At 42.6% G+C, this 16,812-nt stretch overlaps 1 protein-coding gene across 1 annotated transcript in view; it reads left to right on the top strand.

The window, feature by feature from the left end:
- The window catches only part of LOC120943338 (coronin-7-like), a 268,405-nt gene that overhangs the window by 201,180 nt on the left and 50,413 nt on the right, over positions 1-16,812 (top strand). The window contains exon 10 of the mRNA XM_040356578.1: positions 16,249-16,303. Coding sequence (XP_040212512.1) covers positions 16,249-16,303 — 55 coding nt within the window. The remainder of the gene's footprint in view (positions 1-16,248; positions 16,304-16,812) is intronic.

Genomic DNA, 16,812 nt, shown 5'->3' with positions numbered 1-16,812 from the left:
TTTTATATATATATGAAAAAAACAAATTTTTTTATATGTATATTTTTTATATATTCTTTACAATTATATATATTTATTTTTGGTTTATTTAAGTTGATTTTTTATTAATAATCATTTTTTAGTGATCACGATCGAATTTTTATGGAGTTAAATCATATTGTTTTCTGGCACTTATTGTTGAATCTGCACGTCCGGAGGGATGCGAGATCTGTATTTTATTTAATATGTATTTCAACAGTGTCATACTCTTGAACTCATGTTATTTGGCCATTCTATATTTCTGTGTATCTCTCTAATTTCTTGTTTAAATCTGATTAATGTAATGCAATTTATCTTCAGTGTTATATTTTATTGATGACACACGGCACCGAGGCTGTATCTGCAATTAGTTTCAGCCCACCAATCATTGTGTTTTCTTGACTACATATACCATCATGCTTTGTGACCAGGCACGCCCCCCTGATGACGTTAACATAACGAAACGTACGTCGGAGGCAGCCTGGTCACGTGACGTACCCCCCGTGCTTTGGACTGTTGGAGAGATCGTTTGGCTTTACATGTGAGCGGCGGCTTTCATTCCCCAGCGAATCCTACTTAAGAACCGCTTTGAGCGGTGACAGGTCCGCAGCCTCAGTGCCGGGTGGGCACCCCCTAATGTAAGGAGCCATTCGGCTGATTTTTATGTATATTTTAAATTTTAATTAAAACGGTATCACGCTATTTGGCTATCTGGCCTCTCTTCTTTTACATACAATCCCGTGTGAGGTTCCTGGATTTGCAAAGTGGTCTGTCCATATCTCCATGTGTTGCAGGCACAATCCTGCATAAGCTCAGTTGACCATCTTTTTCATTAAAGGGGTCAACGAGCTCTGGTAAGAGCAAACCTTATCTAAAGCACCTTGGGTGGAATTGATAATTATACTGAAGCGGTGGTGGCATTTCTTCCTTCACAGAATTATCATTACAATTGGACTTTGTTCACTGTTTTATTTTATTTATATATTTTTTGATCATATCTGAATTCACTCGCGTGGTTTCAAGTGCAGCTTTGACTGCAATTGTTGGGACTCATCTATATATATTTTTTGTGTTTTTATGTTGCAATTTTATTGTTAATTAGACACTGTGTCACGGCACTATACTTATTGTGTATGGGCCTAGCGCACTGCATTAGGGTTACTGGTTCCCAAAGTGTGTCAGAATGTCAGCCGCAAATGTCGCAGTCCAGATATAAGTTACTGATCACTGCCATTGCTAGTAAAAAATAAATAAATATCCCGTATGTGTTATAAAGAAAAAAGTAGCTGCGCCATTTTAACCACTTTAGCCCCAGAGGATTTGGCTGCCCAATGACCAGGCCCATTTTTGTGATTCGGCACTGCGTTGCTTTAGCTGACAATTGCGCAGTCGTGCGACGTTGCACCCAAACAAAATTGACGTCCTTTTTTCCCCACAAATAGAGATTGCTTTTGGTGGTATTTGATCACCTCTGCGGTTTTTATTTTTTGCGCTATAAACAAAAAAGAGCTACAATTTTGAACAAAAAGCAATATTTTTTACTTTTTGCTATAATAAATATCCCCAAAAATATATAAAAAAACGAATTTATTTCTCAGTTCAGGCCGATATGTATTCTTCTTCATATTTTTGGTAAAAAAAATCGCAATACGCGTATATTGATTGGTTTTCCCAAAAGTTATAGGGGCAGATCCACATACATCTGCGTGGGCGCAGCGTATGTGAGATACGCTACGCCGCTGTTACGGCGGCGTAGTGTATCTCTCGCGGCGTAAGGGCGCGGAATTCAAATTGGGCGGGTAGGGGGCGTGTTTCATTTAAATGAAGCACGTCCCCGCGGCGAACGAACTGCGCATGCCCCGTCTGTCAAAACTCCCAGGGAGCATTGCTCCAAATGACGTCGCTAGGACGTCATTGTTTTCGACGTGTACGTAAATGGCGTCCAGCCCCATTCACGGATGAATTACGCAAACGACGTAAAATTTTCAAAAATGTACGTGGGAACGACGGCCATACATAACATTGAGTACGCCACCAGATAGCAGCTTTAACTATACGCCGGAAAAAGCCGAACGGAAACGACGTAAAAAAATGCGACGGCCGGTCATACGTTCGTGGATCGTCGAAAATAGCTCATTTGCATACTCGACGTGGATTACAACGGGAACGCCACCTAGCGGACGCCAAAAAATTGCATCTAAGATCCGAAGGCGTACGAAGACGTACGCCTGTCGGATCTAACCCAGATGCCGTCGTATCTTGTTTTGAGGATTCAAAACAAAGATACGACGCAGGAATTTTGAAATTACGCCGGCGTATTAATAGATACGCCAGCGAACTTTCTTTGTGGATCTACCCCATAGCGTCTACAACATAGGGGATATATTTATGCCATTTTTTTTACTAGTAATGTCGGCGATCTGCGATTTTTTTATCGTGACTACGACATTATGGCGGACACTTTTTACGCATTTTTGGGACCATTGTCATTTATACAGTGCTATAAAAATGCACCGATTTACTGTGTAAATGACACTGGCAGCAAAGGGGTTAACCACTAGGGGACGAGGAAGGGGTTAGGTGTGTCCTAGGCAGTGATTCTAACTGTGTGGGGGCTGGGCTACCAGTGACACGACATTGATTACTGCTCCCAATGACAGGGAGCAGTAGATCAGTGTGCTGTCACAAGGCAGAACAGAGGAACAGGGAAATGCCTTGTTTACATAGGCATCTCCCTGTTCTGCAGCTCCATGACACAATCACAGGACACCGGCGGATATCGACTCTGTGGGTCCCGTGGGCACGGTCACGGAGCTTGTGGCAGGGCTGTGCCCACACAAGCTGATTTTTGGGAAGGGATGGTGTCTCTGAATGGTAGTTTGGAAATGTGGTCACCCTACTGTGAGCCTGAACCAGCCACCTCTGCCTTCTCTCCAGCCAGAGGGTCAGAGCCCTTCCGCACACCACTGAGAGCCTGAACCAGCCACCTCTGTTTAGCAGGAAGCCCTGGTGTCACCAGCCTGGTTATCTAGTGTTTCAGAGGTGTGGAACCTGAAAGACCTGCTGAAAGCATATAGAAATATGTTTGCTGGTAGGGCAGCTCATGTATATGTATTTCCACTGAGTTTTTACGTTTTTATGCCAAAGTTAAAGAAATAAATCAAATGGTATATTAAAACTATTAATTGTGCTGAACGTTGTTGCGTTGTTATACAAATGTGTGGATCTTTTTATGATTTACAAGTTGGCTGTGACATATGCCATGATTTGTTGAGCCTTTATGGTTTACAGCATTAGAGTAGACTAAACTGAGCTGTGAATTGAAGAGGATCCGGGCAGCGTGGCACATTTGTAGCTGCAGATTCATGTACACAGAATAATATCTGTCTGACATCTCTTGGTTTTATATTCCCATAAAGAGATAAAATGGCATGCTTAATACAGCGCTGTATATAATGTTTGGCTAATATGGCTTATGACTTTCTGTAGGCAGGCCTGAAAAGTTCCTGTGAAAATAGAGGTACTTTCATCCTATTAGGTATGAGCGAGGCTGCTGTTAGAAATCATGGGGCCCCGTACAGCCTTCCTGACAGGGTCCCCAACCCCAAAAATGAAAAAAAAAAATATATGTTTGGCGCAAAAACAACACTGCACATCACCAAAAGAACACCACACCCACTGTGAAGCATGGTGGTGGCATCATGCTTTGGGACTGTTTTTTTCTTCAGCTGGAACAAGTCAAGGTAGAGGGAATTATGAACAGTTCCAAATACCAGTCAATATTGGCACAAAACCTTAAGGCTTCGGCTAGAAAACTGAACATGAAGAGGAACTCCATCTTTCAGCATGACAACCACTCAAAGCATACATCCAAATCAACAAAGGAATGGCTTCACCAGAAGCAGATTCAAGTTTTCGAATGGCCCAGCCAGAGCCCAGACCTGAATCTGATTTGAAAATCTGTGGGGTGATCTGAAGAGGGCCGTGCACAGGCGATGCCCTCACAATCTGACAGATTTGGAATGTTTTTGCAAAGAAAAGTGGGTGAATAGTGGCAGGTCAAGATGTGCCATGCTGATAGACTCATACCCAAAAAGACTGAGTGCTGTAATAAAATCAAAAGGTGCTTCAACAAAGTATTCGTTTAACCACTTCCCGCCTGGCGTATTGTCATATGACGGCCGCAGGAACGCTTCGTCTCTACGGGCGGCCGTCATATGACTTCCTGTGACGCCGATGTCCGCCGGGCACCCGCGATTGCTAGTCACAGAGACAGGAACGTGGATCTCTGTGTAAACACAGAGATTCACGTCCTGTCAGGGAGAGGAGACCAATGGTGTGTCCCTTAGGGACACAGATCGGTCCCCTCCCCCTACAGTTAGAATCACTCCCTAGGGAACACATTTAACCCCTTGATCGCCCCCTAGTGTTAACCCCTTCCCTGCCAGTCACATTTATACAGTAATCAGTGCATATTTATAGCACTGTTCACTGTATAAATGTGAATAGTCCCAAAATAGTGTCAAAAGTGTCCGATCTGTTCCCCAGACAAATAACGCAGATAACCGCCATTACTAGTAAAAAACAAAATAATAAAAATAAATGCCATAAATCTATCCCCTATTTTGTAGGCGCTATAACTTTTGCGCAAACCAATCTATATACGCTTATTGCGATTTTTGTTTTATTTTTTAACAAAAATATGTAGAAGAATACGTATCGGCCTAAACTGAGGGAAAAGCTTTTTAAAAAAACAAATTGGGATATTTATTATAGCAAAAAGTAAAAAATATTGTTTGTTTTTTTCAAAATTGTCAGTATTTTTTTGTTTATAGCGCAAAAAAAAAAAAAAAAACGCAGAGATGATCAAATACCACCAAAACAAAGCTCTATTTGTGGGGAAAAAAGGACGTCAATTTTGTTTGAGAGCCACGTCGCACAACCGCGCAATTGTCATTCAAAGCATGACCGTGCTGAAAGCTGAAAATTGGCCTGGGCAGGAAGGGGGTGAAAATGCCCTGTATTGAAGTGGTTAAGGGTGTGCACACTTTGTGACTATATTTTATTTTTTACTTTTACTTCCCTCCACCTAAAAGATTTAATTTTTATTTTTCAACTGAGTTGTACAATTTATAGGTCACATTAAAAGTGGAAAAGGCTCTGAAATTATTTATCTTTGTCTAATTTTTTTTATATCACAGAAACCTGACATTTTACCAGAGGCTGTGTAGACTTTTTATATCCACTGTACATGTACTATCCCACCCACATTGTGTTTAGCTGGAGGAGGGAGGGATTGGGCTGTTGTCAGGGCCGCCATCAGGAATTATGGGGCCCCTTACACGGCTTCAGGCATGGGCCCCCTGGAGCAGAGAACCGGGGGGGAGGGGGGGGTTTTGCCATCTGAAATTAAGAAGCAGGGGGTGCCGCCCCTAATTGAGAAGTGGGGGGGGGGCTTTACAAAAATAAATAAGGAACAATATATAAAAAGGGGGGGGGCAGCCATCCGGGGCCCTTTAATAAAGAATAAAATATATTTTTTTAATAAAAAATAAATAAAAAAAAGGGGGGGGGGTTGCCATCTGGGCCCCTTACAGGTGTACTGCCTGTACCCCCCTGATGGCGGCCCTGGCTGTTCTTTACCACTGTGTATATGCCCACATGTGACTCTATAGTCACATGGGCTGCTCAGATGTGATAGGGAGGAAATTCTCAGCATAGATACTCACTGAAAACTGAGCATGCCTAGCTGAATTGGGGACATAAACAGAAGGGGGAGATAGAGAGCAGCAGGATCAACCAGGTTTTTTGCAGACTATAGAAATTGACTCTCAAAGTTACAGTAATACACCATTTATTGATAGTTTTTATTGATGTGGGTTTAGTGACACTTAAATCAAGAGAAGTAACACTTCACATTCATGGTGTCTCAAGGATCAATAAGGGGGTGGACTATCTTGTCTGGAATATCATAAGAATAGTACAACCAACCTGACCATGCATCTCTGAATTTATCATGTTTATTCTGGACATTATGGATCCACTGTTCTGCTTCCATGGTGTTATCTACCTCTCTTATCCATTCAGCAACCGTAGGGCACACTTCCTGTTTCCAATATCTGGGAATCAAACTCTTTGCCTTGTTTAGCAGGTGTGACGTATTCTTATAATATTCAGGGCTCGACAAATCCCGGTCGCCATGGCGACTATAAATAGCATCCTAGCGACTTGGCTTGGAAGGTGGGCAAAAAAAAATAATAATCCCCAGCTCTTCTTTGTGTGAGCTGGCGCCATCCGGTGGTGGCTGTTGGTATTACAAGTTAAGCATTACAAGTTAAACAGCAATTCTAATGTCATTTTTCACTATTTTCACTGCCATCTTCTTCCCTCTAATTAGAACCCCCAAACATTATATATATTTTTTATCCTAACACCCTAGAGAATAAAATGGCGATCGTTGCAATACTTTCTGTCACGCCGTATTTGCGCAGCGGTCTTACAAGCGCACTTTTTTGGGAAAGAATTACACTTTTTTTAATTAAAAAATAAGACAACCGTAAAGTTATCCCCATTTTTTTTTTTATATTATGAAAGATAATGTTACGCCGAGTAAATTCATACCCAACATGTCACGCTTCAAAATTGCGTCCGCTCGTGGAATGCCGACAAACTTTTACCCTTTAAAATCTTCATAGGCGACGTTTAAAAAAATCTACAGGTTGCATGTTTTGAGTTACAGAGAAGGACTAGGGCTAGCATTATTGCTCTCGCTCTACCGATCGCGACGATACCTCACATGTGTGGTTTGAACACCGTTTACATATGCGGGCGCTGCTCACGTATGTGTTCGCTTCTGCGCGCAAGCTCGTCGGGACGGGGTGCGTTTTCTGGCTCCTAACTTTTTTTAGCTGGCTCCTAGATTCCAAGCAAATTTTTCAAACCCTATCTTATATGATTGAAAGAAGGAGGGTATATCATGAAACAGCAACTGTAATGGTATACACTTGATCGGTTTAAGGGTAGTCTTTTGTATCCAAGGCATACTCGCTTCCCAAAAATCAGGAGACATGCCACCAAGAGTGGAGAAAAGGAAAAGGAAAAACTTTTTATCAGTTTTGAATAGAGTGGAGAACACCTGTCGGTTTTTATTACCATCTGTGCCCCCGTTAGGGAGATTCACCCTCTTTATTTGTCCTGTTTACCTTTATCATTGAGAGTGAAAGTAAAGGAACCCAACCCAAACTTTGAGTTGTCCCCAGGAAAGTTATAGAGGGGAAATCTTCCAATGAGGACACTAGTTCTGGTGACCAGGGGGGTCTCCAAGAGATTTCCTTAATTTGTAGGGATTTCTTCTCGCTTCCATTTTCTTTATGGGACAAGAAGTGAAGGGATATCTCCCCAAAGGTACACAGATGACATAAAAGAAACTGACGGGGTTATGACCCCTCCCTTACTCTACCCAAAATTAAATAATAAAAAAAAAGTTTTGCCTATAATTTTACTTTTATTGCTGACAGTGGGTCTTTTTGATGATGACTTTCATATACAGATTAATGGAACTTTAGGACAGTGTTCTGTACAGTGATGACTTTCCATGTTTGCTCTGCCTAAGAAGTGTGATGAAGTATTTTCACCCTCTCTGCCACAAACATCTGTAGAAACATTCCCACAGTTTACAGGAAGTGAATATACAACTGTCAGAAGGGGTCAAACTGCTTAAAGAGCAGCATGGAGCTCATTCAGATGATACAATTATTCTCATCTAGATTACTGTCGTCCATGCATGTCAGATCAGCAATCTGAACATCCGTAGTAAAAAAGACCGTGAGAAAAGCATCCCAAAATAATTGGGCTTATTTTGTAAAGTAAGGCAAAGAGCAGGGGTGATATGCGAAGTACAGTTACCCATATTCCAGCTTTTTTTCTGAACAGTCATTACACAAACAATTGGTGACAGGACCAGGTTCCTTCATCACAAAAACAATGGGTGACAGGGCTAGGGTCCTTCATCACTAAAAAACATGGGTGACAGGGCAAGGGTCCTTCATCACAAAAACCATGGGTGACAGGGCTAGGGTCCTTCATCACAAAAAACATTGGTGACAGGACTAGGGTCCTTCATCACTAAAAAACATGGGTGACAGGGCTAGGGTCCTTCATCACAAAAACCATGGGTGACAGGGCTAGTGTCCCCCTTCACTAAAATCCATTGGTGACAGGGCTAGGGTCCTTCCCCACAAAAACCATGGGTGACAGGGCTAGGGTCCTTCCTCACAAAAACCATGGGTGACAGGGCTAGGGTCCTTCATCACAAAAACCATGGGTGACAGGGCTAGGGTCCTTCATCACTAAAACCATGGTTGACTGGGCCAGGGACCATCATCACAAAAACAATGGGTGACAGGTCTAGGGTCCTTCACTAAAAACTACCACTTTTTTGAGACTACCACTTTTTTGAGACCAAGTACAAGTACCGATACTTTTTTTTCAAGTACTCGCCGATACCGATTACCGATACTTTTTTTAAATGTCATGTGACAGTTTTTTTTTGTTTTTTTTTACAGTGATTTTTGTTTTATTTTTTTATTTATTTTTTTAGGTGGGGGGTGGATTGTCGGTGTGTTTTTTTTTTACATTTTATTCTTATTTATTTAAAAAAAAAAATCGTACACAGTGTACATGTTTGTATAAAATTATGCCTTTAAATACCTTCTTTCAAATCTTTTCTGGTTGGTCACATGACCTCTGGCTGCTCTCCTCCCTCAATCTAAGGGCCACAGCGGGAGGGGCTGAGCGGACAGCACAGCAGTCATGTGACCTCCCAGCTGACCTCAGTGGTGTACCTCAGCCCCTCCCACTGTCGCCCTTAGATTGGTGGAGGAGAGCGGCCGGAGGTCATGTGACCAGTCAGAAAAGATCTAAAAGAAGATATTTAAAGGGGTTATTTTATATAAACATGTACACAGTGTAGTATGGCTTGGTAGAACAGAGGGGCTGGCCATAATCTTTCTTTGACTTTACAACCACTTTATACTTTGACAAAAAATAAATAAACTTGAATCTGATTGGTTTCTATGCAGAGCTGTGCCAAATTTTGCACTCTCTAATTTTAGTAAATCAACCCCTACGAGTCGACCTACGAAATGAAAACAATGCACTCCCTATGTGGCTGATATCTAATTTCACCAGTTGGTAAATGCGATGGGCAGAGTTTTTTTCTTTTATTTCTTTTCTGCCTTTTGTAGATAATGTACTGTACACATCTCTATCTTTAATGTAATAACAAACATATGGAAGTGCAAGTAAGAAGTAAGGGTGAAAAACCTATAAAAACGACTTTATGGTAAACAACGCAACGTGCGCTCAATGAAAACACATGATACTTTCCCTTTAATGCATGTGAGGGGTGCCCTACGTAAAGCAAGTTGGCAAATCACCCTGAGCGTAGGATGTGAAGCATAAAGAATATATTGTGGATTAGGGGAGTTGACAAGTATTTTTCATGTTTTATTATTGTATAGGGAGGAACACCTAGAATCTCTGCCTCCAGCACTGCATCAAATATGTTACACATATATTGGTTTTGCTGCGCTATTTATTTTATTTTATTTTTTTATATACAGTATATTTTAAATTAATGCTGAAGTTTTCAATATGAGATTGACTGTCGGCTTACTTCATTGGCTACAAAGCGAAATTAAATTAGGTCCTCAGAAAAAAAAAAAAACTTTCCCTTTTCAGGGCCCAGTCACACTTCAGCGCTGCGTTGCGGTGCATTAAACAAACTTGTTGTGTTGCGCAGTTTTGTGAAATGCATTAACCCCTTCCTGCCTAGCCCCGGCATACCTTTAACAGAGTCTTTATGCGCTGGGTGGGAAGGACTAACCTATCACATGATTAGCTGCCACAGTAGTCACATGATCAAGAGCCAGTTCTGCTGGCTACTGATCATTAGTACAGACCAAAAGTTGTCTGCGACAGTTCGGTCACTGTGCTGGGAGCAATCAGTGTGTGCGATCTTGGCACAGAAAGCTCTACTGCCGATTTACGGACCGTTTTCATCGGACATGTCCGCTCGGAGATTTCGGTCTGATGGTTGTACAAACCATCAAACTGAAATCCGCGCGGACAGGATACGCGGTGACGTGGCCGCGCCGTCGCCACGACGATGACGTGCGCGACCCTGGAAGGTCAATGCTTCCACGCATGCGTCAAATCACTTCGACGCATGCAAGGGCTTTCGGCCGAGCGGACATGTCCGGTGAGTCGTACAGACGACCGAACATGTCCGACGGACAGGCTTCCAGCGGACATGTTTCTTAGCATGCTAAGAAACATTAGTCCGCTGGAAACCTGTCCGATCCGCCGGAAAATTGTCCGGTCGGCCATACAGACGACCGAACATGTCTGCTGAAACTGGTCCGCGGACCAGTTTCAGCAGACATGTTCGGTCGTGTGTACAAGGCCTAAGGGAGCATGGTCTTTTTGAATAAACTACCAATGCAACCACAACATAACCAAAAATTATTATTATACAGAATATATGGCGCCAACAGTTTGCGCTGCGCTTTAGATTATAAGAGAAATAGTACAGTTACAATACAAGAGAAATAGGAGGGCCCTGCTCTTGGGAGATTACAATCTAATAGGAAGGGGCAAAGGGAACAAAAGGTATTAACAGTGAGGGATGAGCTTATGTGAGAATTAAAAGATTCAGCTGTTAGATGAGGTCAGGATAGGCTTCCCCAAATAGATGAGTTTTCAGGAAGTGGACAGAGTAGGAGATGGCAAGACAGATTAGGGTTCAGAATTCCAGAGGATGGGAGAGGCTCTGGAGAAGTCCTGGAGACTCACATGAAATGGACATTCACCATTTTTGGTATGTGCATTGTGGAGATGCCTTACCCACCACTGTATTAGTGCATCGGGGTGTTATTCAGAATGAGAGGTACCACAATGCACTGTGGTACAAACATTGCGTTAACAATCCAAATGGACACTCAGAGGTTTTTGAAACACAGCCCGATTTGTAACATTTGTTATATGTATTTTACATCCTAGTTAAAGTGTTCAGACATCAATCTTGAGAGCCCTCTAGTCATGAAAAATCTGACAGACTAATTCTGACCTTACACTCTAAGGGCCCATACACATGGTCTGACTTTTCGACAGCAACGGTCCGACGGACGTGTTTTATTGGACAATTCGACCGTCTGTATGCTCCAACAGACAATTGTTGGTTTTTCAACAGACAAATTTTCTCTGTTCACGCTCTCAAACTTTTTGACAACAAATGTCCGATGGAGGATAATCTGATCGTACGTATACAAGTCCATCGGACTAAAGTCCAAAGTATAAACACGCATGCTCAGGACCAATGATAAACATCAGACAACAATAACAGAAGTTGCCCAAAGGGTGGCGGTAAAGAGCTGAAAAAACACGTGATTTGGTGAATGTTGGCTGAAAAATTTCTGCCTCTGCCGTGTGTATGCATACCAAGTTCATGGCCAACGCCCCTTCAGACAAAAATCCACGGAAAAGTCAGATGGAAGTCAAATCGTGTGTATGAGGCTTAAGATTTATTCTAATTTAACCCCAAATTTCAGAACGAAGAATGTCAGGTAAGAGGGTGCCAAAAGTCCCACCCATGGCCCGATTTTCAGCTGGCTCGTTGGGAACAGACTGAAAATCGCTCCATGTATGGCTACCTTTAGGCTCCAACAAAATGGCTGCCTCCACAGTGTTAAAGCGATGTGTATGCCTCAGAACCCATATCTTTATACAATTTGATGTATTTGTGGGAGCCAGATAAGCATGAAAGAGATAAAAGAAGTTTTGTTTTCACTTCTTTCGTAGATTTTTCTTCTCACAGTTTGTTTTCTAATCTCTCACGTGGTTTCTTTTACGTGGTTCTCGAGGACATCTACGTTCTTGTTCTTTATCCTTGTCTCTCTCACGCCCCACACGCTACGAGAGATATTTCCAGAGATAAATCTCTCCTTGAATGTTTGACAGGAGAGAAAGCTAGATGTGTGAGAGAGTTCCAAGCAAGACCAAAAGGGTCACTTGAAAAATGGCCGCCTCACTGTGCAAAGTTCCTCCGTCTAAAACGTGAGGCCAGGCGGCTTCCAGCCTTCTCATGTGTACATTTGCGTTCGTATTTACCCAGCAGTTTAAACATAAATATATCTTTACATCCCCTAGGCCTCAAAACTCAGCCAATCACGTCTCTATGGAAACCTGAACCATAGGCCATTATTCTTCACCGCGGCCGACTTTTATTTGTTTAATTTACTTGGTATTTGTTTATGGTTCAGTTCAAACAGCGCGTCTTTGCGAAATCCATGCGTAATTTTAAAAAGGATAAATGAGAGAAAGTCCAGTTTAGAGGGTTTTTTTTTTGTTTAACGGATTTTTAATAAACTCTTGCTTTTTTTAATTTTTTTTTATTGCAGTCCTCTGAGGGAAGAAGGGTTTCGAGTGTTAAGGGATTTCCTGATGGGGAGGATTTTTAATCATTTCAGTTAGTTACGAGCGTACGTAACGTGGGTGAGTGCTATCGCAGGCTTCCCACGGGCCTGTTGTTCTGGGGGAAGATTTCCCAGCCCTGGGGGGGAATAGGGAAGCCGAAGAAGGAGGAGGTGATTGTAGAAGAGGTAGACGATGAGGAGCTGGGAGACTTGGACCAGTGTGAGAGAGGTCTGTGTGGGGGTGACGTAAGAACGGAGAGAGAGGGGCCCAGCAGGATGCAGTCTGGGATGGGGTTAGCTGCTTCACTTTTGAAGGGATCAAAACACAGGATCCCCCTTCTGAGTGACTCGGCTGTCTGTGAAACCCCCTGCAGACTCCTCTGTCCCTACATCCCCTCTCCAGCAGATGACCAGCTCTGCTGTTGTACGGCCTCAGTTCAAACCCGTCTTCATACTGCATGTGCTTTGCCTGCAGGCAGCATCCTGTACTGAATAAAGCTGGTACAGATGTTAGAAAAACAAATATTTGGTGTAATAAACAGTAAAATAGGTTAAATCTTTACAGCAATGTGGGATTTTAAGTGAAATGTACACCAGGGTGGATTTGATTTAAATCGCGATTTAACTACTTAAAGTGGGAGTTCACCCATTTATTAAATTTTTCCCCTTTTCCCCTTAGATTCCTGCTCGTTCGGGAATCGGCTATTTGTATTAAAATATGATCCGTACTTACCCGTTTTCGAGATGCATCTTCTTCCGTCGCTTCCGGGTATGGGTCTTCGGGAGCGGGCGTTCCTTCTTGATTGACAGTCTTCCGAGAGGCTTCCGACGGTCGCATCCATCGCGTCACTCGTAGCCGAAAGAAGCCGAACGTCGGTGCGGCTCTATACTGCTCCTGCGCACCGACGTTCGGCTTCTTTCGGAAAATCGTGGCGCGATGGATGCGACCGTCGGAAGCCTCTCGGAAGACTGTCAATCAAGAAGGAACGCCCATTCCTGCAGCCCATACCCGGAAGCGGCGGAGAGGATGCATCTCGTAAACGGGTAAGTACTGCTCATATTTTAAAACAAATAGCCGATTCCCCTAGACAAAACGAGCAGGAATCTAAGGCTAAAAAGTGCCCTCTAAGGGTGAACCACCGCTTTAAGGACCGAGCCTCTTTTTCAGATATGTTGTTTACAAGTTAAAAACTATTTTTTTTTTGCTAGAAAATTATTTAGAACCCCCAAACATTATACATTTTTTTCTAACACCTTAGGGCCAGATCCACAGACCGAGTACGCCGGCGTATCTACTGATACGCCGGCGTACTTTCAAATTACCCGCGTCGTATCTTTGGTTTGAATTTTCAAACCAAGATACGACGGCATCTGGGTTAGATCCGACAGGTGTACGTCCTTGTACGCCTTTGGATCTAAGATGCAATACTTTGGCGTCCGCTGGGTGGCGTTAACGTCGTTTTCCGCGTCGGGTATGCAAATTAGCGATTTCCGACGATCAACGAACATACGCGCGGGCGTCGCATTCTCTTACATTGTCTCTAGTCGGCTTTTTCCGGCGTATAGTTAAAGTTGCTATTTTGCAGCGTATAGTTAGACTTGCCATGTTAAGTATGGCTGTCGTTCCCGCGTTGAAATTAGATTTTTTTTTTTTTTTGCATAAGTCGTCCATGAATCGGTATGGACGTAATTCACGTCTAAGTTAAAAAAAATTACGTTGTTGCGACGTCATTTAGCGCAATGCACGGCGGGAAATTTAGAAACGGAGCATGCGCAGTTCATTCGGCGCGGGGATGCGCTTCATTTAAATGAAACACGCCCCCTAATCGCCGATTTGAATTCCGCCGCCAGAGATACACTACGCCGCCGTAACTTACGGCGCAAATTCTTCCAGGATTCGAACTGGCCAAAAGTAAGTTACAGCGGCGTAGCGTATCTCTGATACGCTGCGCCCATCTATTTCTATGTGGATCTGCCCCTTAGAGAATAAAATGGCGGTCATTGCAATACTTTATGTCACACCGTATTTGCGCAGTGGTCTTACAAGCACACTTTTTTGGGGGGGGGAAATACACTTTTATGAATTAAATAAGACAAATTTACAAGAGTAAATTGATACCCAACATGTCACGCTTCAAAATTGCGCCCGCTCGTGGAATGGCGACAAACTTTTACCCTTTAAAAACCTCCATAGGCGACATTTAAAAGATTGTACATGTTGTATGTTTTGAGTTACAGAGGAGGTCTAGAGCTAGCATTATTGCTTTTGCTCTAACGATCGCAGAGATGCCTCACATGTGTGGTTTGAACACCGTTTTCATATGCGGGTGCTGCTCTTGTATGCAATCGCTTCTGCGCGAGCTCGTCGGGACGGGGCGCCTTAACCACTTAAGGACCGCCTCCTGCACAATTACATCGGCAGAATGGCACGGTTGGGCACAAGCACGTACAGGTATGTCCTCTTTAAGTGCCCAGCCGTGGGTCGCGGACGCTCGCCTGCGGCCCAGTCCGAAGCTCCGTGACCGCAGGACCCGCGGACCCAATCGCCCCTGGAGGCCCGCGATCGGTCCCTGGAGCTGAAGAATGGGGAGAGGTGTATGTAAACACAGCTTCCCCGTTCTTCACTGTGACGCTGTCATTTATCGTGTGTTCCCTTTTATAGGGAAACACAATCAATGACGTCACACCTACAGCCACACCCACCTACAGTTAGAAACACAAATGAGGTTACACTTAACCCCTTCAGCGCCCCCTTGTGGTTAACTCCCAAACTGCAATTGTCATTTTCACAATAAACAATGCATTTTTAATGCATTTTTTGCTGTGAAAATGACAATGGTCCCAAAAATGTGTCAAAATTGTCCGAAGTGTCCGCCATAATGTTGCAGTCACGAAAAAAAACGCTGATCACCGCCATTAGTAGTAAAAAAAAAAAATTGATAAAAATGCAATAAAACTATCCCCTATTTTGTAAACGCTATAAATTTTGCGCAAACCAACCAATAAACACTTATTGCGATTTTGTTTACCAAAAATATGTAGAAGAATACGTATCGGCCTAAACTGAGGAAAACATTTTTTTTTTATATATATTTTTGGGGGATATTTATTATAGTAAAAAGTAAAAAATATTGTTGTTTTTTTTTAAATTGTCGCTCTATTTTTGTTTATAGCGCAAAAAATAAACACCGCAGAGGTGATCAAATACCACCAAAAGAAAGCTCTATTTGTGGGAAAAAAAGGGCGCCAATTTAGTTTGGGAACCACGTCGCACAACCGCGCAATTGTTAGTTAAAGCGACGCAGTGCCGAATCGCAAAAACGGGCAAGGTCCTTTAGCTGCATTTTGGTCCGGGTTTTAAGTGTTTAAGTTTGGCATCCACAACTGTCCCAGTTTCTCATGTAGTCCCTTCGGAAAATGAATTGCCCATCGCTGATATAGACTGTTATTATTTTTCTAGTTTACCTTATAAAATCATAGGGCTATTTTTTCCTGTCCATACCATTGTAGAACATAATACAGTGTTATCTGTATGACCATTAATAACGCTTTACCTTGCTGGTCACCAATGAATATAAGTTGAGATGCATCTTCACTGCCCTCTAGTGTTATCTTCTGCAATTAGTGCAGCGTACAGTATACAGCTGGAAAACAACCGTATGGGTTATTACGTCTTCTTATCAAAACTGCACACTTTGTGTTTTTGTTATATGTTTGGTAGGATGTAGAGTAACTGGGTTGTCTTCTCTTTCTACAGGCTTCTTATCCCTCTCTATGACGTAGATACGGGACTAATCATCCTTGCTGCTCAGGTAAATAACTTGCATTGTGAGCCTCTCACTTTGCCCGGGGCAGTCTGAGTGATACAGATGTGTCCACCTTGGGGACAATTGGGTTGATTGCAGGTGTGCCTTCTAGTTAACTCTCTCCTGACCACTAACATTAGAGGAATTGCTGCTTGCATTGTTCAATATGTCAGTCTTTCAAGCACAAATTCACTTTACAGTGGCTTGAAAAAGTATTTATACCCCTTGGCATTTTCCACATTTTGTCATGTTACAACCAAAAATGTAAATGTGTTTTATTGGGATTGATAGACCAACACAAAGTGGCACATAATTGTGAAGTGGAAGGAAAATGATAAATGGTTTTCAACATTTTTTACAAATAAATATGTGAAAAGTGTGGTGTGCATTTGTATAGCGCCCCCTGAGTCAATACTTTGTAGAACATCCTTTCTCTGCAATTACAGCTGCAAGTCTCTTTGGGGATGTCTCTACCAGCTTTGCACATCTAAAGAGGGACATTTCTGCCCATTCTT

The sequence above is a fragment of the Rana temporaria genome, chromosome 6 (genome assembly GCF_905171775.1).
Source record: "Rana temporaria chromosome 6, aRanTem1.1, whole genome shotgun sequence".
NCBI lineage: Eukaryota > Metazoa > Chordata > Amphibia > Anura > Ranidae > Rana > Rana temporaria.
Note: the sequence above shows the minus strand (reverse complement) of the source record. Positions and strands in the feature narration are given on the sequence as shown.